Source organism: Dendrobates tinctorius, unplaced genomic scaffold (genome assembly GCF_039654945.1).
Source record: "Dendrobates tinctorius isolate UK_male_01 unplaced genomic scaffold, ASM3965494v1 ptg000232l, whole genome shotgun sequence".
NCBI classification, from domain to species: Eukaryota; Metazoa; Chordata; class Amphibia; order Anura; family Dendrobatidae; genus Dendrobates; species Dendrobates tinctorius.
Window position 1 is genome coordinate 17753430 of NW_027361899.1, and position 25046 is coordinate 17778475.

General features: G+C 43.1%; 1 protein-coding gene and 1 long non-coding RNA gene across 2 annotated transcripts in view; both read right to left on the bottom strand.

Annotated features, from left to right (window-relative positions):
- Window positions 1-4467: 4467 nt before the first annotated feature.
- On the bottom strand, window positions 4468-12554 carry LOC141060100 (uncharacterized). Its single transcript, XR_012222662.1, has 2 exons — window positions 12162-12554; window positions 4468-10490 (listed from the first exon to the last, which is right to left on the bottom strand). It is a non-coding gene; the product is annotated as an uncharacterized lncRNA (long non-coding RNA).
- A 5155-nt stretch (window positions 12555-17709) lies between these two features.
- STUM (stum, mechanosensory transduction mediator homolog) overlaps window positions 17710-25046 on the bottom strand; it is a 37846-nt gene continuing 30509 nt past the window's right edge. Inside the window, exon 2 of the mRNA XM_073556381.1 lies at window positions 17710-22308. Within this exon, the coding sequence (XP_073412482.1) occupies window positions 22100-22308 (209 nt within the window). The 3' untranslated portion in view covers window positions 17710-22099. The remainder of the gene's footprint in view (window positions 22309-25046) is intronic.

A 25046-nucleotide genomic window follows, 5' to 3' on the forward strand; every position in this document is an offset into this window, starting at 1 on the left:
TACATAGGGGGCAGTATTATAGTAGTTATATTCTTGTACATAGGAGCAGTATTATAGTAGTTATATTCTTGTACATAGTGGGCAGTATTATAGTAGTTATATTCTTGTACATAGGGAGCAGTATTATAGTAGTTATATTCTTGTACATAAGGGCAGTATTATAGTAGTTATATTCTTGTACATAGGGGCAGTATTATAGTAGTTATATTCTTGTACATAAGGGCAGTATTATAGTAGTTATATTCTTGTACATAGGGGCAGTATTATAGTAGTTATATTCTTGTACATAGGAGCAGTATTATAGTAGTTATATTCTTGTACATAGTGGGCAGTATTATAGTAGTTATATTCTTGTACATAGGGAGCAGTATTATAGTAGTTATATTCTTGTACATAAGGGCAGTATTATAGTAGTTATATTCTTGTACATAGGGGGCAGTATTATAGTAGTTATATTCTTGTACATAGGAGCAGTATTATAGTAGTTATATTCTTGTACATAGGGGGCAGTATTATGGCAGTTACATTCTTGTACATAGGAGAAGTATTATAGTAGTTATATTCTTGTACATAAGAGCAGTGTCATAGTAGTTATATTCTTGTACATAGGAGCAGTATTATAGTAGTTATATTCTTGTATATAGGAGCAGTATTATAGTAGTTATATTCTTGTACATAGGGGCAGTATTATAGCAGTTATATTCTTGTACATAGGAGCAGTATTATAGCAGTTATATTCTTGTACATAGGAGCAGTATTATAGCAGTTATATTCTTGTACATAGGAGCAGTATTATAGCAGTTATATTCTTGTACACAGTGCTCCCTCAATTGGTTCCTAGACTTTCTCCAACATCTTGCCCAGATTCTACTCCTTTGCCCTGACGCCTGTCTTTGCCACTGTACATACCATGAAGTATTTCTGTTGTATTGAATCCTGCTCTCTGGTTTTGACATCACAAAGGTTTGCTTGTTTCATCCTCCCGACACATAGATGAGGTGTAAATGTATTTTTTTAGTGTCGGCCACTACATTTTAATAGCAGCTTGTGTTGTGAGCAGCGGCACAGTAATTGCTGGGTAATAAGGAGACCTCTGTGATCTTTTCAGGATTTCTCACAGCTTTAAAACATAATAAATTAATGAGACTCTGAGAGGGAAAACAAAATTAGAAGAGCAACATTGGGATGAATCTTCTTCCATGATAAGCGCTGGCTCCACAATTAAACACTTTGGCAGCAGTACCTCTGTCTCCTAACATTAGAAGTATAGGTTGGACTGGTTTATGGCGATGGACCAGACCTGCCGCTTTCTTAGAACCCTCCATGATGGAATCTCCAAGAGCAACTGAAGACCACACAGCATTAATTCATTAATATAATTCAGATGCTGCGTGTTACTTGGGCAATATATGTTAGTATTATTTGAGCACTTATTATGTCACCATTATTTTAGCTCTATATGATAGTATCATCTTAGTATTATCTGGCAGTTTATATTAACCCTTCATGGTAGTATTATCCTAGCTATAGGGGGTGTTCTTACCTCAGTACTATATAGTGGTATTATCTTAACAATATATGGCACTATTATCTTAACTCTGGCAGTATTATGTTAATACTTCGTAGTAGTATTATCTTAGGAATATGTGGAGTTCCAGTATCAGCACTGTATCGCTGTATTATCTTACCAATATGCGATTGTGTTATCTTAACACCATATGGTATCACCACTACCGGAGATATCACCTCAACCAACACCGGAACTGCTGCAATCCCCCAACCTACTGTCTCCTTCCCCACCATCCTGTAGCATGTAAGCCCGAAAGGGCAGGGTCCTCTCTCCCCTCTGTACCAGTCTGTGATTGTTAGTTTGTTTACTGTAAGTGATATCTGTAATTTGTATGTAACCCCTTCTCATGTACAGCACCATGGAACCAATGGCGCTATAGAAATAATAATAATAATAATAATATGGCTGCATTACTTTCACACCGCATGGCTGTATTATCTTAACACTATAACTTAACGATATAGCTGCTAACATAATACAGCCATGTACTGGATAAATAGCACAGCTTTATGATTAGCACTATATGGCTATATTATGTTAACTACAGCGGGTACGGAAAGTATTCAGACCCCTTTACATTTTTCACTCTTTGTTTCTTTGCAGCCATTTGGTAAATTCAACAACGTTCATTTTTTTCTCATTAATGTGCACTCTGTACCCCATCTTGACTGAAAAAAAGGAATGTAGAAATTTTTGCAAATTTAATAAAATAGAAAAACTGAAATATCACATGGTCATAAGTATTCAGCCCCTTTGCGCAGACACTCATATGTAAGTCACATGCTGTCCATTTCCTTGTGATCCTCCTTGAGATGGTTCTACTCCTTCATTGGAGTCCAGCTGTGTTTGATTAAACTGATAGGTGTGTGCCTTTACAAATCAAGTTCTGTCTATATAAGACCTCACAGCTCACAGTGCATGTCAGACCAAATGAGAATCATGAGGTCAAAGGAACTGGCCAAGGAGCTCAGAGAAAGATTTGTGGCAAGGCACAGATCTGGCCAAGGGTACAAACAAATTTCTGCAGTACTCAAGGTTCCTAAGAGCACAGTGGCCTCCATAATCCTTAAATGGAAGAAGTTTGGGACCACCAGAAGTCTTCCTAGACCTGGCCGTCCAGCCAAACTGAGCAATCGTGGGAGAAAAGCCTTGGTGAGAGGGGTAAAGAAGAACCCCAAGATCACTGTGGCTGAGCTCCACAGATGCAGTAGGGAGATGGGAGAAAGTTCCATAAAATCAACTATCACTGCAGCCCTCCTCCAGTCAGGCCTTAATGGCAGAGTGGCCCAACGGAAGTCTCTCCTCAGTGCAAGATATATGAAAGCCTGCATAGAGTTTGCTAAAAAAACACATGAAGGACTCCCAGACTATGAGAAATAAGATTCTCTGGTCTGATGAGACGAAGATAGAACTTTTTGGTGATAATTCTAAGCGGTATGTGTGGAGAAAACCAGGCACTGCTCATCACCTGCCCAATACTATCCCAACAGTGAAGCATGGTGGTGGCAGCATCATGCTATGGGGGTGTTTTTCAGCCTTAGGGACAGGACGACTGGTTGCAATTGAAGGAAACATGAATGCAGCCAAGTACAGAGATATCCTGGATGAAAACCTCTTCCAGAGTGCTCTGTACCCGAAACTTGGCCGAAGGTTCACCTTCCAACAAGACAATGACCCTAATCACACAGCTAAAATAACAAAAGGAGTGGCTTCACAACAACTCTGTGACCATTCTTGGCTGGTCCAGCCAGAGCCCTGACATAAACCCAACTGAGCATCTCTGGAGAGACCTGAAAATGGCTGTCCACCAACGTTCACCATCCAACCTGACGGAACTGGAGAGGATCTGCAAGGAAGAATAGCAGAGGATCCCCAAATCCAGGGGTGAGAGACTTGTTGCATCATTCCCAAGAAGATTCATGGCTGTACTAGCTCAAAAGGTGCGTCTACTCAATACTGAGCAAAGGGGCTGAGGGCTGAAGACTTATGACCATGTGATATTTCAGTTTTTGTTTTTTAAAAAATTTGCAAAAATTTCTACATTTCTGTTTATTTCCGTCAAGATGGGTTGCAGAGTGCACATTAATGAGAAAAAAATGAACTTTTTTCCATTTACCAAATGGCTACAATGAAACAAAGAGTGAAAAATTTAAAGGGGTCTGAACACTTTCCGTACCCACTGTCTATGTTGGTATTATCTTAGTTTAAATTCCCAGTAAAACTGTTTAAAAATGACTTCACTTTGATTGTTCCCTGTGGCTAAAACTGAGGATGATGAAGATGCCCTCTTCATCTTGCGCTGCTGTGTTGCCCCCAGTATCTACATCATGAGCAGCTCGTGGTTGGAGGGGCTTCCGTCTGCCCTCCCTGGACATTGTTGCTGAAAACCAGGCAATAATGCGCTATCACAGGATGTGTCCTGCTGTTTGTCGAGCTTGGGCAACATATTTTTCTTTTTATGCCACAAATCTGATAATAATATAAGAAACTGATCCCACATCTGTCCCATAGACTTCATTCGTCAAAATTGTGTGACCAATAAAAACTCTGCAATAAATGTAACAAGTAAAGGCGAGCCTCCGTTCATTTGTAAATTTGCTGCTTTTCTGTTTGTTCAACTTTCAGCAAAATAGTAACATCAATATCTACTCCCCCCCCCCCCTGGAAACCATCAGCAAGCAACTGATGTCAGATCTATAATTCTGTGTGTTACAGGGAGATGCCGGTCGCCGTCTTCCCGGGGTCCATCCAGGAGTCCAGGAGGGTTAATAATCAGGTATTTGTGCCGCCTTGGGAGACCCCAATATTTCATACACCCGCTGCGATGGATGTTATGGGCGGCCGCCCCGCTCGCTGGATCTGTGGGTTTCTCGCCAGTTACAACAGACGCGATGAAATATCACAGAAACCATTTATTAAATACAAAAGAAAAGTTTCCACATTCAGGATTTAGTTTAAAAACATTAAAAACCACAACTCCCATGCGCTACTGAGGTGGGGGCCATACAAAACGCTATATACAGTATATGTACACCGGGCAGCTTATATACAGTACCACGGCACAGCTGGCAGCTTAGATACACTGATATAGTGCAAGGGAGAGCTGAGATACCATGACATAGTACAGCTGACAGCTTAGGTACACTGACATAGTACAGCTGACAGCTTAGATACCATGACATAGTACAGCTGAGAGCTTAGATACCATGACATAGTACAGCTGACAGCTTAGGTACACTGACATAGTACAGCTGACAGCTTAGGCACACTGACATAGTACAGCTGACAGCTTAGATACCATGATATAGTACAGCTGAGAGCTTAGATACCATGACATAGTACAGCTGACAGCTTAGGTACACTGACATAGTACAGCTGACAGCTTAGATACCATGACATAGTACAGCTGAGAGCTTAGATACCATGACATAGTACAGCTGACAGCTTAGGTACACTGACATAGTACAGCTGACAGCTTAGGCACACTGACATAGTACAGCTGACAGCTTAGATACCATGACATAGTACAGCTGACAGCTTAGATACCATGACACAGTACAGCTGAGAGCTTAGGTACACTGACATAGTACAGCTGACAGCTTAGGTACACTGACATAGTACAGCTGACAGCTTAGATACACTGACATAGTACAGCTGAGAGCTTAGATACACTGACATAGAACAGTTGAGAGCTTAGATACACTGACATAGTACAGCTGACATCTTAGGTACACTGACATAGTACAGCTGACAGCTTAGATACACTGACATAGTACAGCTGACAGCTTAGATACCATGACACAGTACAGCTGAGAGCTTAGGTACACTGACATAGTACAGCTGACAGCTTAGATACACTGACATAGTACAGCTGACAGCTTAGATACCATGACATAGTACAGCTGACAGCTTAGATACACTGACATAGGACAGCTGACATCTTAGGTACACTGACATAGGACAGCTGAGAGCTTAGATACACTGACATAGTACAGCTGACAGCTTAGATACACTAAGTACAGCTGAGAGCTTAGATACACTGACATAGGACAGCTGAGAGCTTAGATACACTGACATAGTATAGCTGACAGCTTAGATACACTGACATAGTACAGCTGACAGCTTAGATACACTGACGTAGTACAGCTGACAGCTTAGATACACTGACATAGTACAGCTGAGAGCTTAGGTACACTGACATAGTACAGCTGACCGCTTAGATACACTGACTAAAGTTGGATCCAAAATGGCCGACTTCAAAATGTCCGCCATGGTCACCACCCATCTTGAAGCTTCCCCCCCTCCCATATACTAATGTGCCACAAACAGGAAGCTGATATCACCAACCATTCCCATCTTATTTAGGTGTACCCATATAAATGGCCCACCCTGTAGATATGAATTTAGATACATCTATTTTGAATATCTAACTGTTTAGATACACTACCATAGTAAAGCTGTCAGCTTAAATACAATGCCATAGTCTGACAGCTTAGATACAGTGGCAAAGTATATCTGACAACTTGCATATAGTGTCATGGTACAGCTAACAGCTTGTAAGGCTATTTTACAGGTTAGATGCAATGTCATAGTCTGACAGCTTAGATACAATGCTGTAGTACAGCTGTAAGCTTAGATACACTGCCATTATCTGTCAGCTTACATACGCCGCCATTGTCTATCTGACAGCTTGGATACAGTGCTATAGTACAGTTGACAGATTAGATACAGAGCCATGGTGTAACTGACAGCTGAGATATGATAGCTTGGATACAGTGTCATAATTCAGACGGCTTAGATACGGACAGATTTGCCTTAGGCCTGTTTCACACATCAGTTTTTCACCATCAGTCAAAATCCGCCGTTTTGCAAAAAAAACCGGATCCACCATTTTTCTTGGCGGATCGGTTTTTTCCCCATTGACTTGCATTATCGGCGGATTTTGACTGATGGTCGTCCGTCCCATCCGTATTTCTGTGGATCCGCCAAAATGTTGGCGTCCGCTGACATCACAGGACGGACAATGCAACGTTTTTTTGGCGGCTGGATCCGGATTTTTGCCTTTCGCTACAGATTTAACCCTAAATCCAATGTGGCTGCTGAACAAAACTCTGTCTCTCTCCTCACCGCGTGACTGCCGATCCTCACCGCGTGACTGCCGATATCCCAAACGACATTGCGGCGACCCGACATCTTCATCTCGACCATTTGCCGCTGACATTCCCGCGATAGCCCGCCCTCTTCCTGCGACATCGGCGGTATTTTTATTTCAGCGCGGTTCCTTTAACTTTCCCTCATCGGCGGATCCCGGCGCACCAATGGTCCAGTGGCTCCCGTTGGTGTTTCCACGGCTACGGATCCGTTCTCCGCCTTTTTGGCGGATGACTACTGACACAAAAAACGTAAGTGTGAAACAGGCCTTAGATACACGGCTATAGATCCCATACTGCAGGTCACGGGACGATCCCACACCTACGATTATGTGTGGGAATGGTGGGCAGAGCTGTAAACCAGCAACCAATCACAGCGCAGCTTTCATTTTATTAAAGCAACTTTAGAAGTGAAAGCTACGCTGTAATTGGTTGCTATGCAGCCGCGGTGACGTCCAGGACAGGAGACACGGCTGCGCTCGGTTGCTCCCGGCCTTCCCCACATCTCCCCGCCTGGTACCAGGCCTGACACATCCTCCATTGTGGCTGCTTGTGACATTCACACAGGCAGCGAGGACTTCACTCCACACAAAGTTCATGGGAAAGTTCCCCTCCATCACCACGGCCTCATTCCAAAATGTAGACCCAGATCACAGAGAGAAGACCAGAGCAGCGACTGCATCTAAAATAGACAGGATTAGGTACACGGCTCAGCAGTCAGTATCACACAGGATAGGATTAGATACACGGCTCAGCAGTCAGTATCACACAGGATAAGATTAGATACACGGCTCAGCAGTCAGTATCACACAGGTGAGGATTAGATACAGGCTCTGCAGACAGTATCACACAGAATAGGATTAGATACACAGCTCAGCAGTCAGTATCACACAGGATAGGATTAGTTAAACGGCTCAGCAGTCAGTATCACACAGGAGAGGATTAGATACACGGCTCAGCAGTCAGGATCACACAGGAGAGGATAAGATACATGGCTCAGCAGTCAGTATCACACAGGAGAGGATTAGATACACGGCTCAGCAGTCAGGATCACACAGGAGAGGATTAGATACACAGTTCAGCAGTCAGTATCACACAGGAGAGGATTAGATACACGGCTCAGCAGTCAGTATCACACAGGAGAGGATTAGATACATGGCTCAGCAGTCAGTATCACACAGGAGATGATTAGATACACGGCTCAGCAGTCAGTATCACACAGGATAGGATTAGATACACAGCTCAGCAGACAGTATCACACAGGAGAGGATTAGATACACGGCTCAGCAGTCAGTATCACACAGGAGAGGATTAGATACACGGCTCAGCAGTCAGTATCACACAGGAGAGGATTAGATACATGGCTCAGAAGTCAGTATCACACAGGAGAGGATTAGATACACGGCTCAGAAGTCAGTATCACACAGGAGAGGATTAGATACACGGCTCAGCAGACAGTATCACACAGGAGAGGATTAGATACACGGCTCAGCAGTCAGTATCACACAGGAGAGGATTAGATACACGGCTCAGCAGTCAGTATCACACAGGAGAGGATTAGATACACGGCTCAGCAGTCAGTATCACACAGGATAGGATTATATACACGGCTCAGCAGTCAGTATCACACAGGATAGGATTAGATACACAGCTCAGCAGGCAGTATCATACAGGAGAGGATTAGATAAAAGGCTCAGCAGGCAGTATCACAGGAAAGGATTAGATACACAGCTCAGCACACTGTATTGCACAGGATAGGATTAGATACACGGCTCAGCACACAGTATCACACAGGAGAGGATTAGATACACGGCTCAGCAGTCAGTATCACACAGGATAGGATTAGATACACGGCTCAGCAAACAGTATCACACAGGAGAGGATTAGATACACGGCTCAGCAGTCAGTATCACACAGGATAGGATTAGATACACAGCTCAGCAGGCAGTATCATACAGGAGAGGATTAGATAAAAGGCTCAGCAGGCAGTATCACAGGAGAGGATTAGATACACAGCTCAGCACACTGTATTGCACAGGATAGGATTAGATACACAGCTCAGCACACAGTATCGCACAGGATAGGATTAGATACACAACTCAGCAGACAGTATCACATATGATCAAATTAGACATGGTTAAAATACTGCTGTATCTAATCCTATCTTGTGTGATACTGTCACCTCCGCTGGTGTATCTATGCCTCATATGCAATACTGTTGTGTCAGCGGGTGTATCTAAGCCTATCATGTATGATACTGTCATCTCAGCTGGTGTATCTGCTCCCATTATGTGTGATACTGTCTGCTGACCTGTGTATCTACGCCTCTCATTTGATTCTATTTGCTGTATCTAAACCTCGTGTGCAACTAACTGCTGTATCTAAACCTCTTGTGCGCTACTAACTGCTGTATCTAAACCTCTTGTGCGCTACTAACTGCTGTATCTAAACCTCTTGTGGGCTACTATCTGTATCTAAACCTCTAGTGTGCTATCTGCTGTATCTAAACTTTTCATGTGCTACTATCTGCTGTATCTAAGTTCTCATTTGTGATACTGTCTCCTAAACTAACATAGAACTAACTTTACTTTTCATATTGAGTTTAATCATCTTTTTTTCGTGACAATAACCAGATGTGACAACCTGCAGGTCCGGCCTCTGGTCGCTCTTTGACCCGGGGAAGACTATTCCGAGTGGACGCCCTCCGGGTATCGCCTCCACTGCACATCTTGTACATTGTCATTGTTACGCGGGTCATTACATTACTATGAACGCCATCTTTAAGTTAAAACGTTGCCCTCTGATTGGTTGAGATGCCTCTCAGCCGCGACCTCACACCAATAAGACCGTGCCCACTGGAGAGAGAGGATGTGCATGTCCACACAGGGCTATCTCCAGGTGTCTGGGGGTCTTTGGATGCCCTTGGGTCCTGCGTCACTAACCATCAGATTGACAACTGTAGAGCACGTTTCCTCAGATTATAACCCTACACCCCCCAGTCCCCGGTGTCGGCCCCGGATTGTTATGTCATCGTAAAAATTTACTCTCAAAAATGTTTGCAAAATTTTTAACAAAAGTCTGTTTCACAACAAATAGAATTAATCTATGGGTCTGAACCTCCAAACCGAGCACAATGTTCTGTCCTGTACTCCGGGACATAGAAATATCTCATATTTACAAGAAGGAACACCAATAAAAATTCTGGATCTTTACTATAGAAAGTTCTTTTGGAAACACAGAAAATTCCGACATGTTGGCTCCGACATCCATGTGAATAATGGCTGATGGACCCGTGTCCTAAGGTTTGAGGATCCAATAAATGCTGAACACATCACTCTCGACCCACGTAGAGTGATACCGAGCCACATGCCACTTCATCATTGACTTTCTCTGAATTTCTATCTCCTTCACCTTCACCATTTGGTCCAAACACAAACATGGAGGACAAGGAATGGACATCTTGGGTTGGGAGAATGGACGGCACCAAAACGTTTCCAAAATTGAATAGTGAACTGAGGTTATAATGACTGTGGGGGCAACACAGAACGTTCCTCCATGGTTGTTGTAGGTTCCAGGCGACCAACCTGGTATCTGTCGGCACATTACTGGTCTCCTTTATGTACATCCGCCATTGAGCGTCCTTCTGTGTCTTCTCCATTTATTTACAACTGTTCTAGAAAAAGACATTCGCATGGAAAAATGTCCCTGACCGATCCGACATGAGACAAGTCATGGTTACAGCTGCTGGGGAATGCCTTGTTCCTTATAGCCTGAAAATAACAATATAAGAGGATTACTTTGGAAATAGGATAAATAGATACAGTAGATAAATAGAGGAACTATGCTGCGGTCCCTGGAGATCGGGGGGATGTCCCCAGGGCACAGATATAGCTGAATATAACGGTGGAGCAGGGAGCCGACAGGTCCTTCCTCCACCATTGAGTCTGTGTAAAGGCAGAACGTCCTGCCCGGACTTTTGGGTCTCATGGCTGGCAGTGGAGAATAGGAGCAGGACACAGGCAAGGTGTGCTGGGCGAGCCTATGGTGTGGGTTTAGCACAAAATAAAAATTGCCATGCGTGTCTGTATCGCCCCCAGGGTTCGCCAGGGAAGGCGGGGTACTCGGAACCCGGTGGATTTCAATGGGAGATGTCACGGTAGCTGTGACCCGGACCGTGGCCCTGGGCGTCCACTGTGAAAAGGGGTTAAGAGTGATGGAATACAGTTTATGAGTAAATGATTCGTGACGCCACCTGTGGTATTCGGTAATGAAGATGTTAAGCCGACGCTGCAGACAGATCATCTGGGACAGATGGTGGGGTGCAGCAATGGTGGTGTAGCCCTCCACAGGCAGGGCTGTAGTCCCAGGGAAGAGTAGGTGAAGATAGGTGTTGAGGGAGAGGGTGTAGTGTCCGGCACAGAGATGTAGCAGTGCTGAGTGGGTTGGCGCAGGAATAAGCGGAGGACACCAGAGCATGTAGTTCCAAAGCTTTACTCACAGTCTGTTGTGCATACAGGTGCCCGCATCCGTGCCGTGTCCTCCGGGCCAGGAGCTCAGCCAACCTCCAGGCAAGATGAAGTACTCCGTTCCAACACTCTACCAACATATGTGCCTTTTCTGAACGTCTCCCTCTTAGCGCCTTTAGTGAAGTACTCACAGTACTGAGTTACACTGGAGTTCCTCCTGTCAGATGTTCCTATGAACTCTACTTGTACGGCAGACAGCTGTAGCCTGCTTCGGGGACTCCTTGCTACCAATTCCCGGCTCACTATTGTTGCTGTTGTGCCCCCAAGTCTGGTGTGGGAATAAAGTGGTGACAACTTCTATTCCTCCGGTGTCTGTCGCAGGACCATTAGTATCCGTACAACCTCGGGGACCGGACCCCGGCCTTGCGCTGTGAACTTGGGATGGGTACTGCTCTAACCCTAATCCTTAGTCCTCCTCTCCTTACATTCCGTACAAATCCTTCCTTCTTATGGAGAGAGTCAGGCTTTCTATCAATGTATCTTTCCTGTGCCAGCGGACCCAGGTCACTGAGGTCGGCTGCAGCACTTCCTTCATCCATCCCACTCAGGGGAGCTTCTCCCTGACTGATTAACCAAATCCTAAACTCTTCCCGCTCTTTTGATGCTATCTAAACTCCACCCACCTCCCAGCACTCTTTGTGTTCCAAGCAGGGAGCCACCAAAGGGTGCTTTGCTACACTACTGTGTTGTGTGGGATGCAGGTGTTGGAGCGTGGTCAGGTGTCTCCACCTTACCTGGATGGTGGGGCACCACACCTCAGGAGGAGGTGCAGTACCTCTGTGGCGACTGAACCCTCAGGGCGCCACATATCCCTTTTTCTTATCATTCAAAGTTGCGACATATGACAAAAACCATCGCCATTGGGCCCACTGATGTATATAGGATAACCCCCTATATAAGGCACGGACCACCTACCTTGGGAGACTGCGAAAGAAGTGAAGCAGGGATGTCATCAGAGACAAACATGAAAAAGAGGAGAAAATAGGGAAACTATGAATACAAGCAATGGAAATCAACCACTTACTCATGTAAACCTATATATTTCTATATAGATAGATAGACAGATAGATAGATAATACATAATAGCTAGATAGATAGATAATAGATGATAGATAGATAATAGATAGATTAAAAAAAACAGGAAAAATTAGAGCAGCACAGAAAAAGGAGAATCTGGGTGTAAAGCCCCCCCCAGGCAAATACCAAACCTCAAATGCAGAAATCCAAAAATTGGAGGCAGCACGCCATTTGTAGTGGAAAAAGAGCTATTTAATAAGTAGCTCTTTTTTCACTACAAATGGTGTGCTGCCTCTGATTTTTGGATTTCTAGATAGATAGATAGATAACAGATTGAAAATAGATAGATAGATAGATAATAGATACATAATAGATACACAAATAATAGATATATAGATAATAAATAGACAATAGTTAGATAGATAATAGATAGATAATAGATAAATAGATAGAGAAATAAATATATAGATAATAGAGAGATAGATAATAGATAGGCAATAGATGTTCATGTTCATAACGTTATCTGTCTCGTCCTGATAGGAGATTTATCGGCGATTCATGTTGGACCAGAGCCGGCTGTATGATGTGTAAGCTGTTTTTTGGTATGCACCTGTTCAGACTAGTTCTTGATGTGCCGTCAGTTTTCTGTTCTTTGTATGCTAGCTTTCTGACTGAGCACTCCGCCCTTCATCACGTAGTGATTTTAATTACATCTAATCACCTCAGGTTCCGACCTTCCCATAAATGTATGCTTTACCAAGAGATTAGCCATAGGCAAGTGTTCACACTGGGCAGTTAGGTTAGGGACCCATCCGATTCATGAGATTACCTTGACGATGGTGGATGGGCTCACATTGTTTGGCCAAATTTTGTGCTAAGCATCTCATGTGTATTTTTCCTAAACTTCAAAAGCCATGTTGCTATTCACACGTCATGTATATCACACTGACATGCTTTAACACAATTGAGTGCAACCATTTTCGTATTCCGCTACCTCTCTAAGTTATTAACTCTGGGCCGTACTGCTAGGCGTCCTGTCGCAGGACCCGTCTTCGGTTGATCACTCTGTTCTTCGGTCACTTCTCTCTCTACACTAAGGTTCATACTTCTGCTGACTGGTCGGACCATAGGTCTGCTTCTAAAACTGTCCTTATCCCTTCACGTTAGCCCTTCCCACTCTGGACTTGACCCAATCATTAACCCCAACTCTCCTTACTGACGAGCAGAACACAACACCAATCCTAATAACACATATTACAATCCACATTATACACCATAGCAGTACTGACGTCTTCAAGGTGGAACGTAAATCATATGTCCCATCTCCGTACAAGTGCACAAGGTCCATAAAGACATGGGGGGAGGGGGAACATAAACGGCCGCACAGAGCCCGAACCTCCGCCCCATCCAATACCTATACTGGAGATAGTGATCCCGGCCTCTCCCCAACATCAGTATCTTACCCCACAAATGCTCTTCTGGATGAAGGGGCAAAAATTCCCAGATGCCTCCAATATTTTGTAGAAATCCCTCCCATGGGAGCGGGAGCTGAATCTTTGAGTAACACGTTGCTAAAGCTGAATAGGAATTGAGAACTTGTGACAACCAATATGTCAGCCATCACAGGTACCTGGGAATATAGATATATGGTGGCTTACTCGAGCTTCCGAGGTCTCGGAGCGCTGTTTGTGCTTCGTCTGACAGAGATAATGACTTGAAGACTCCTTGTAATTAGCGGTAATCCGGTTATCAGCACCATTAAGTAAAGTGCTAAAGTGCTGTCACATCAGCGCGTGTTAATTGCCTTTCTTCCTATGCAGGAAAGTCACACACATTACGGGACCGGATCTCGGTTTACAGAGTTCATGGACTCCAATCCCGAGCGATCACGAGTGGATGCTTCGAGAAGCGGAACAACGTATCGAAGAGTGAATGTTGTAATGCTTCGTCGGTTTTTAGGAGAGAATCTATGGGAAGCTCTGCCTCTGGGGGGCGCTAGGACAGAGAGGACCTTCATGGACTCTCGGGGATGATGGGCATTGATTTGGCCCTTTTTGTAGATTTGGGCCCTATAGAGTGAGGAGGAGGAGAGCACTCACGGGGGCTGTAATCCTTTTGAGGTCTGCGATACATTTACTTTGCGGTCCAGTCTGAATTTCTTTGGGTTTTTACTTACTTTGGGTTCCATAGTGATTTTGAAGCTGGGGTCCATTTATTTTAGGGTCTGGTCTAAAGTCTATATTTGGTCTGGGATCTGTATTCATATTTGGATTCTGTATTTTGGAATTTGGGGGTCTGTGTTAATTCTGGGGTCCTACTTTGGGGTCTGGTCCATAGTGTGAACTCATTTGGTGGTCCGGAATCTGTTCATTTCAGAATCTGCATTTTGGAGTTTGAGGTTTGTACTTATTTTGTGGTTTGGAGTCTTTTTTCAGGATCTTATCTGAGTTTATTTTGGGAACATAGGCTATGTGTTCATTTTGGGCTCTAGGGTCTGTTTGTATTCTGTGGCTCTAGTTTGGGGGTCTGTACCCATTTAGGAGTTTGTAGTTATATCGAGGGTCTTTTTTTTAGGGTCTGATCAAAATGTAATCTGGGATACGAGTCTAGGGTATGTGCTAGTTTTGGGGTCTGGGATAAGTATTTATTTTGAGGTTCGGATCTGAATTTCTTTTGGGATATTTAATCGGAGTTCTGTAATTCCGAGTTTGTGGTCTGCACCTATTCTGGGTTGTTGCTTGTGTTATTTTGAGGTCTAAATGTACTTGGAGCTCTGGGGTCTGCATATTTCGGGGGTCTGTAATTCATCGTTTGGGTTCAGTACCTGTTTTAGATCAGCATTTACTGTAGGGTCTGTACTTATTTTGGGGTCTGAATTTTCTTTGGTGTCTGTATATATTTTGGAGTTTAGGACATAAATTCTTTGGTTGGAGGTTTGTGCATTGTTTTGGGGTCTCACCTGGTCTTATTTCTATTTGGGGTCAAGAGTTTGCATTTATTCTGGGGTCTACAGTTAGGGGTTTGGGGTCTGTATCTTTTTGGGGTCTGAAATGACTTGGGTCTGTATTTGTCCTGTGATGTGTAATTCGAGGTCCGAAAATCATATTGCCTACTGATAGAAATCTGCTTTTATTTTGAGGTCTGGGGTCCGTATTTTGGACTTTATTTTTGGGTCTGATCTGGGGTCTGCATACATTTTGGTATCTTTATAAATTTAAGGCCATAGTCTACATCAATATTGTAGCTTCTTAGGAAGAACAGTTCCTGAGCACAAACTGCTAATCTAATGAGCGTTATACTGTGAATGCCAACAGGATAATCTACGAGGTTCTGTAAGCTTGAACATTTATCACCGGACTACAAGTCCCAGGATTCTCTTCCCAGAACACGCTGGGACTTGTGCTCTGTTTGCAGCCGAGATGGCAGTATTCTGCCCGCAAAAAGATGCTGGAAAACATTTTTTTTAAAGAATTTATCGCCTACCGTACCTTCTCTTAGATTTATTGTCATGACAACCAACAAGGATAAAACAGTGTAAAATTAGATCTCTATGTTTGGTGGATCTCGTCCCCCCGCGCCGGAGCTGGGCGGCAGCAAATAATTCCCAGCATTGATGTCAGAGATGGGATGTTACAGAACCCGCAGGAATGAGAAATAATAAAAAAAAAAATAAGGCGGAGGCTAAAAACCAAGATTTACCCCCAACTAGACTACGATAGGTCCCAGCTCGTCAATTTATGTCCCAACTTGTCAATTTATTGCGTAGAGGGTCCGACCGCTGAGGACCGCCAGCAACCTCAAGAAATACTTTGCTAGAATGCAGCTGGGGGGGGTGTCACACATGTTCTCCCCTTTAATTATTGCCCATCCAGCAGCCATTGATCTGGCACTGCAGTGGTCCACCATTTCCTTCTGGTCCTGTTCATCCTGAGCCACCTGATGGGCCAAAATGACCTTAAACTCTAGGGCTCTTTTGCACTCACTATAGTTACAGTCCAGGACCAGACCCCAAAATTGCCAGCTGCAATACCCTCATCAAAACCCACAAAACTGTCCCCAGAAATATAGAAATTATCCCTCTAATTCCTGTGTCCCTGTAAGTGCCCATATTAATGCACAGAACTACAGACTAGAGCAGCTGCCGTAGGAACACAATGAGCCATAGAATTAAATACAAATAATGTAAAGAAAACAAAGTATTCTTATGACATAAATAAATAGAACCCCCAACAGAAAAGAAACTGGAGTAATATTAATTCTAAAACAGGAATGGAATGAATAGAATAAACGAATGAATAAACAGAATACATTTTTTTTTTAAATTAAATATATAGTTATGAATATTAAAATTATTCCTGACAGCAGCCACCACTAGGGGGAGCTCCTGATTATATATTTATAAAGCTAAATTTGAGTGCAATGGAAACTATTAACTTGTATTATGTGAGCTACACCCAGTGGTGGCTGTATAAATTTGTATGTAGTGAGCTTTACCTAGTGGTGGTTGTACAAAGCTATATGTAGTGTGCTCCTCCTAGTGGTGACTGTATAAATCTGTATGTAGTTAGCTCCCCCTAGTGGCGGCTGTAAAAATCTGTATGTCGTGAGCTCCTCCTTGTGGTGGCTGTATAAATCTGTATGTAGTATGAAGGGGATAGCAGAAGAAATTTTGAACCACTCTCCATAATCTTTTAAAATTCTTGGAGAACAGGAGAAGTCCCAGAAGACTGGAGAAGAGCAAATGTTGTTCCTGTCTTCAAAAAAGGGGAAGAAGGTGGACCCAGGCAACTATAGGCCGGTGAGTCTGACTTCTATACCAGGAAAGGTCTTTGAAAAAATTATTAAACAACATGTATGTCAGTACCTGGATAAGAATGAAGTGATTAACCAGAGTCAGCATGGGTTTGTAACTAATAAGTCATATCAGACTAACTTAATTTTCTTTTATGACAGAATCACTGACTGGGTGGATCAGGGAAATGCTATAGATATAGTATATCTTGACTTCAGCAAAGCATTTGACAAAGTATCTCGCACAATCCTTATTAAAAAAAATGACTAAGTATGGAATGGACAAGGCAACTGTTAGGTGGATTCATAACTGGCCAAAAGCAAGAACAAAGCGACTGCACTAGAGGATTTGTTCATTCACCATTACTCTGATGAGCGGTCCTTATACACTGAATGAACAGCATTCATATCCAATACGGGGTGCACAGCAAAAAAATATACAAGTCTGTTCTTATGTGTAAAGAAAAATAATGTGTCATTTCATGCAAGTGAACCAGAGACTTTGTATAGGATTTGTGGGTTAGGGAGGCACGCAGGGAGTATCCACCTGCACACTCCCCGCATGCCTCCCTAACCCGCAAATCCTATACAAAGTCTCATGTTCACTTGGATGAAATAAAAAGGACTTTGCTTAGTGATCGGACCCAAAGAGTCGTTGTAAATGGCTGCACATCCAGTTGGAAGAATGTCTCAAGTGGGGTGCCACAGGGCTCTGTCCTGGGCCCTGTGTTGTTCAACATCTTTATCAATGATTTAGATGAAGGAATTGAGGGTAAACTGATTAAATTTGCTGATGACACAAAGCTAGGAGGGATAGCTAATACTAGAGAAGAGAGAGAGAGGATTCAAAAAGATATAAATAAACTGGAGCAGTGGGCAGCAACTAACAGAATGATTTTTAACAGGGAAAAATGCAAAGTACTACATCTGGGCAATAAAAATTAAAAAAGCATATACAGAATGGGAGGAATAGGGCTAAGCAACAGCACATGTGAAAAAAACTTGGGTATACTAATAGATCACAGACTGAACATGAGGCAACAGTGTGATGCAGCAGCAAAAAAGGCAAATGCAATTCTAGGATGTATTAACAGAAGCATACAGTCTAGATCACGTGAAGTCATTATTGCCCTCTACTCCTCTTTGGTCAGACCTCATTTGGAATATTGTGTCCAGTTTTGGGCGCCACATTTTAAAAAATACATCAACAAACTGAAGCAAGTTCAGAGAAGAGCGACCAGAATGGTGACTTGTCTGCAAACCCTGTCTTATGAGGAAAGGTTGCAGGATTTGGGAATGTTTAGCTTGCAAAAGAGAAGACTGAGAGGAGACTTAATAGCTGTCTACAAATATCTGAAGGGCTGTCACATTTTAGAAGGATCATCTTTATTCTCATTTGTACAAGGAAAGACTAGAAGCTATGGGATAATAATAATAATAATAAATTTTATTTTTATAGCGCCGACATATTCCGCAGCACTTTACATTTCAGAGGGGATTTGTACAGACAATAGACATTACAGCATAACAATAATCACATACAGTAGATTATAACAAACAACAAGAGGAGTGAGGGCCCTGCTCGCAAGCTTACAGTCTATGAGGATGAAACTGAATGGGAGGAGACACAGATTGGATATTAGAAAAAACTTTTTGACAGTTAGAGTGATCAATGAGTGGAACAGGCTGCCACGAGAAGTGGTGAGTTCTCCTTCAATAGAAGTCTTCAAACAGATGCTGGTCTGACATCTGTCTGAGATGGTTTAGTGAATCCTGCTTTGAGCAGGGGGTTGGACCAGATGGCCCAGGAGGTCCCTTCCAACTCTACCATTCTAAGGTATCACTCTATGATTCTATGTAGTGAGCTCCCCCTAGTGGTAGCTGTTTAAATCTGTATGTAGTGCGCTCCCCCTGGTGGAGGCTGTATAAATCTGTATGTAGTGAGCTCCCCCTAGTGGTGGCTGTATAAATCTCTATGTAGTGAGCTCCCTCTAGTGGTGGCTGTATAAATCTGTATATAGTGAGCTCCACCTAGTTGTGGTTATATAAATCTCTATGTACTGAGCTCCCCCTAGTGGTGACTGTATAAATCTCTATGTAGTGAGCGCCCCCAGTGGTCGATATATAAATCTCTATGTACTGAGCTCCCCCTAGTGGTGACTGTATAAATCTCTATGTAGTGAGCGCCCCCTAGTGGTGGCTGTATAAATCTCTATGTAGTGAGCACCCCCTAGTGGTGGCTGTATAAATTCATGAAAGTAGAATAAATCGTATAGAATGAGCAGACTGCCACATTCTAATATGTATAACTGGCATGCAAAGTTAGAAATGGAAAATTGTTGTGTATCTGACACACCGTCGTGTGGGATCAGTGATTTTTTGAATATGCTTATACAGCAGCTATGAAAAGACTTGGTTGTCTTTCCTTATTAGACAAATGTCCTGAGTCCTCATCACATCCCTGTGGGGGGTACACTAGAAGAGATCTTAGTAAGGGGACACTCGGGGCTAATTAAAGGAGAAGTCTCTATAAAGACTGAAGGAAATGAGGCTCTGGGGAGAAAGATTTATCCATCTGCCTACGGCCTGCTCTTCTTTAGGGCACTATCGCTCTGCGTCTTGGGTGAAGGTAAAACACCAGATGATGGAATATAGGTCAACTTTATTTTCAGGAATGTGGAAATTATTCACTCTGCTGAAGGTCAGCATGGAACGAGTCTATGCCAGGTGAGTGAACCCCAGAGAGGGAATGTGTTACCCTCATGTTGACAAATAACAGAAACAGCTTAAATTATGGAGACAGTTTTTTCTTTCTATTTCTATAATTTCTCAAAAAAAGCAGAAAATCTCATATGTGCTTTATAAAATGCAAGAGTGGATCTCATTATCTATCTATCTATATCATATCTATCTTTTCAATGAAAATTATAAAAACTCACATAGTAATAGAAAAATGTACAAACTTGTTGCTGAGCCTAGCTGCTGTCGCAGAGATACAGAGATACAGCAGGAATTCACATGGAAACATCAGCTACTCTACCTGAATGTGGCAGAAATAGGAAGCTGTCACCGTCTGCCATCAAATTCCTAATGAGGCAGGTGGTGAAAAACTCTTAGTAAAGGCTTCAGTGAAACATGGTTGTGGCTTCATGATGTTTATAGTAAAGCATGGTGGTGGCTCTGTGACCTCTATAGTGAGGCATGGCTGTGGCTTGGTGATACCTACAGTGAAGCATGACAGTGGCTCAGTGATGTATACAGTGAAGCATGGTAGGGCCTCGCCAATGCCTAGAGTGAAGCATGGTGGTGGCTTGGTCATTTCTACAGTGAAGCATGATGGTGACTTGGCGCTGCTTACATTGAAACATGGTGAAGGTTTGGTAATTCCTACAGTGAAGCATGGTGGTAGCTTGGCGATGCCTACAGCAAAGTATGGTGTTGGTTTGGTCTTGTCTACAGTGAAGCATTGTGGCAGCTTGGTGATGTCTACAGTGAGCATGGTAGGGGCTCAGGGATACCTACAGTGAAGCATGCTGGTGGCTCAATGATGTTCTGGGGCTACTTTGCACCCTCTGGGGCTCGAAACCTGCAGCATGTGGAGGTCAAGATGAATTCAATCAAATATCAGGAAGTCATTGAAGAAAACATCATATCTTCTGATGAGAGGTAAAACTCAAGTGTCATTGACCTCCCAACAGGACCAAGGTCCCCAGCACACCTCACAGTTCACCAAGCCTTGATTTCACTAAAAGTCCTGAGGAACTTTGGAGGGGCAACTGTATCTATCCTAGATGTGCCCACTAGCAGGTGGTTCGTGTTCTTCCAGTTTATTCATACTATTTCCTGACTTCCAATCAGGATCCTCATTGCCAAGCAAGAGCTGAGAGCATCTACAAAGAGTTATTCTCACTCTAGAGGAGCCGCTGCGTCCACCCATTAGCCGCTATGTCCACCCAATGAGCGTTATATAGTTTCCCATTTCTCCTGAACAATTCAACACTTGCTGCTGTTTTCCTTCAATAATTACCACGGATCGCTGGAGGTCACATCAGGTAGAAACCCTGAGATCAGTAAAACTGCATTGTAAAAAAAGACAGAGAGCCCCTTTAACTAGTCTGGTATATGTTAAGCATATTTTTTGCAGACTCCCTCATCGCGTCTGTGTTGTGACTCAACTGTCCAAACATGTCCATGTCGGCCTGTCCCACAATATCCCTGCCACAGTGTGTATGGTCCGTATATAATTCATATATCCTGCCTGTGTAAACACTTCTGCCTCCAGCAGCTCCTGTTACCTGACATGTTTACAGGACGGAGCCCGAGTGATCTAGAAGGTTTATAGAAAAGCTCAGAGAGCAATTATCCTGGACGCATTCTTCTAATAGGACACATAACTTCCCTATAGCAACCGACAAAGCGCTCGATGCCAGATAAGAGCACTTAGTCTGGTTGCCTTGCATCTTGCAAATCAGACTCAAAATCCTAAAAACTCTACCTACAGTGTGCTCCAGACCGCTTCACTTTCTGGGTCAGGAAGTAGCTGTCTGAAATATATTAGTGCTAGCCATATTGCCTGCCAAGAGTGGCTTTTACTGTCACCTGGTTACCCTCTCTCAAAAGTCCCACTATGCAAGAACCCTCCTGTCCCTCTTATTTTTTTAGAGTGTGGACCACAATCTGTTATCACTGCCGGGGTCAGAACCTTCATCAGTGAGGCAGGAAGTAGCTAACTTCTTCTCTCACCTAAGTTTCAATATACAGTAATCTAGCTGGTGGCCAAAGCTATGAGTGACCAAAGCAGATTTCGAGAATGTTTACCCCCTACTGCTTTAGTTCCTAAAATTCAGCATGATTGCCCTCTGATCACCCCCTGCCATAACTGTCACATATGTCCAGACGGCTGATCCTCCTATAACCTTTTTGTATGGGATCCATCAGCACATGCGGCTCCTCTCGCCGCTCCATCCCTCAGCTCTCTGATATATCAGCTCCTCTGTTCATCCTGTGCCAGCTGGTTCATGACTAGAATATCAGAACTGCAGCTGCTACAGAGAATATTTTTTTCTGCACTTACTTGCCAGAATGACCATGTCCATCCCCCAGAATATACTCATGATCCATCCGACCATAACAATCGCAGTGAGGATTTGAATGAGGGCTGCAGCTATGTTCAGCCAGAATACGCAGCATATGTGGCGGTCGGGGAGGTCAGTCCTGGCTCCGCACAACACAGTAAACGCTGAGACAAATGTCCCTGAAAGAGAAGAGAAGATCACATTCAGAGAAGAACACTGCACCCCTTTAGGGGTGCTACTATGCACCGCAGTACACCAACCCGACACACAGGGCAACACAGACAAGGGTTAACAGAAAACTCCAGACATACAAAATATTCACTCACATATAACAGAGGAATGCACCGGGGCGTGGAGGTTTGGGAATAAACCAAAATAGAGATGGATAAGGAATTAGCTCGCATACAAACCAAGCAACAGTCACTAATCACTTCTCCAACTCTTCTTCTCATATGGACACCTCTCCCTCCAGAAGCCATGCAGCAAATGCTATCTCTGACAAGGATTTGTAACAGAGACCAGATTATAAAGGGGAAAGGAGTGGCTAACTGTGCACAGCTGTGAACACAGGGATTTCCAACATGGCCAATAAACACATTTAAAATGAAGAAGTGTTTCTTCTCAGCGATGAAGTAGGAGCAATCAGACGCTGCGGTCTTCAGGCTCCACACTGGTGCAGTAACCCAGTGACATTAATACTGACATATATTTCCCAAATAATACTGCCATATATTTCCCACATAATACTGCCATATATTTCCCACATGATACTGCCATATATCTCCCAAATAATACTGCCATATATTTCCCAAATAATACTGCCATATATCTCCCAAATAATACTGCCATATATTTCCCACATAATACTGCCATATATTTCACAGATAATATTGCCATGTATTTCCCAAATGATACTGCCATATATTTCCCACATGATACTGCCATATATTTTCCACATAATACTGCCATATATTTCCCACATGATACTGCCATATATTTCCCACATAATACTGCCATATATTTCACAGATAATATTGCCATGTATTTCCCACATGATACTGCCATATATTTCCCACATGATACTGCCATATATTTCCCACATTATACTGCCATATATTTCACAGATAATACTGCTATATATGTCCTACATTATGCTGGAATATATCTCCCACATAATACTGCCATATATTTCCCACATGATAATGCCACATAATAGTTCTATATAATTTTCACATAATACTGCCCCATAGTTTTCACATAATATGGCCATATAGTTCCTATAGGCTATTTCCATATGGCTGGAATATAATATTGCCATATAGTTTCTATATGAAACTGCCATATACAGTGGGGCAAAAAAGTATTTAGTCAGTCAGCAATAGTGCAAGTTCCACCACTTAAAAAGATGAGAGGCGTCTGTAATTTACATCATAGGTAGACCTCAACTATGGGAGACAAACTGAGAAAAAAAAATCCAGAAAATCACATTGTCTGTTTTTTTTTCATTTTATTTGCATATTATGGTGGAAAATAAGTATTTGGTCAGAAACAAGCAATCAAGATTTCTGGCTCTCACAGACCTGTAACTTCTTCTTTAAGAGTCTCCTCTTTCCTCCACTCATTACCTGTAGTAATGGCACCTGTTTAAACTTGTTATCAGTATAAAAAGACACCTGTGCACACCCTCAAACAGTCTGACTCCAAACTCCACTATGGTGAAGACCAAAGAGCTGTCAAAGGACACCAGAAACAAAATTGTAGCCCTGCACCAGGCTGGGAAGACTGAATCTGCAATAGCCAACCAGCTTGGAGTGAAGAAATCAACTGTGGGAGCAATAATTAGAAAATGGAAGACATACAAGACCACTGATAATCTCCCTCGATCTGGTGCTCCACGCAAAATCCCACCCCGTGGGGTCAGAATGATCACAAGAACGGTGAGCAAAAATCCCAGAACCACGCAGGGGGACCTAGTGAATGAACTGCAGAGTGATGGGACCAATGTAACAAGGCCTACCATAAGTAACACACTACGCCACCATGGACTCAGATCCTGCAGTGCCAGACGTGTCCCACTGCTTAAGCCTGTACATGTCCGGGCCCGTCTGAAGTTTGCTAGAGAGCATTTGGATGATCCAGAGGAGTTTTGGGAGAATGTCCTATGGTCTGATGAAACCAAACTGGAACTGTTTGGTAGAAACACAACTTGTCGTGTTTGGAGGAAAAAGAATACCGAGTTGCATCCATCAAACACCATACCTACTGTAAAGCATGGTGGTGGAAACATCATGCTTTGGGGCTGTTTCTCTGCAAAGGGGCCAGGACGACTGATCCGGGTACATGAAAGAATGAATGGGGCCATGTATCGTGAGATTTTGAGTGCAAACCTCCTTCCATCAGCAAGGGCATTGAAGATGAAACGTGGCTGGGTCTTTCAACATGACAATGATCCAAAGCACACCGCCAGGGCAACGAAGGAGTGGCTTCGTAAGAAGCATTTCAAGGTCCTGGAGTGGCCTAGCCAGTCTCCAGATCTCAACCCTATAGAAAACCTTTGGAGGGAGTTGAAAGTCCGTGTTGCCAAGCGAAAAGACAAAAACATCACTGCTCTAGAGGAGATCTGCATGGAGGAATGGGCCAACATACCAACAACAGTGTGTGGCAACCTTGTGAAGACTTACAGAAAACGTTTGACCTCTGTCATTGCCAACAAAGGATATATCACAAAGCATTGAGATGAAATTTTGTTTCTGACCAAATACTTATTTTCCACCATAATATGCAAATAAAATGAAAAAAAAACAGACAATGTGATTTTCTGGATTTTTTTTTCTCAGTTTGTCTCCCATAGTTGAGGTCTACCTATGATGTAAATTACAGACGCCTCTCATCTTTTTAAGTGGTGGAACTTGCACTA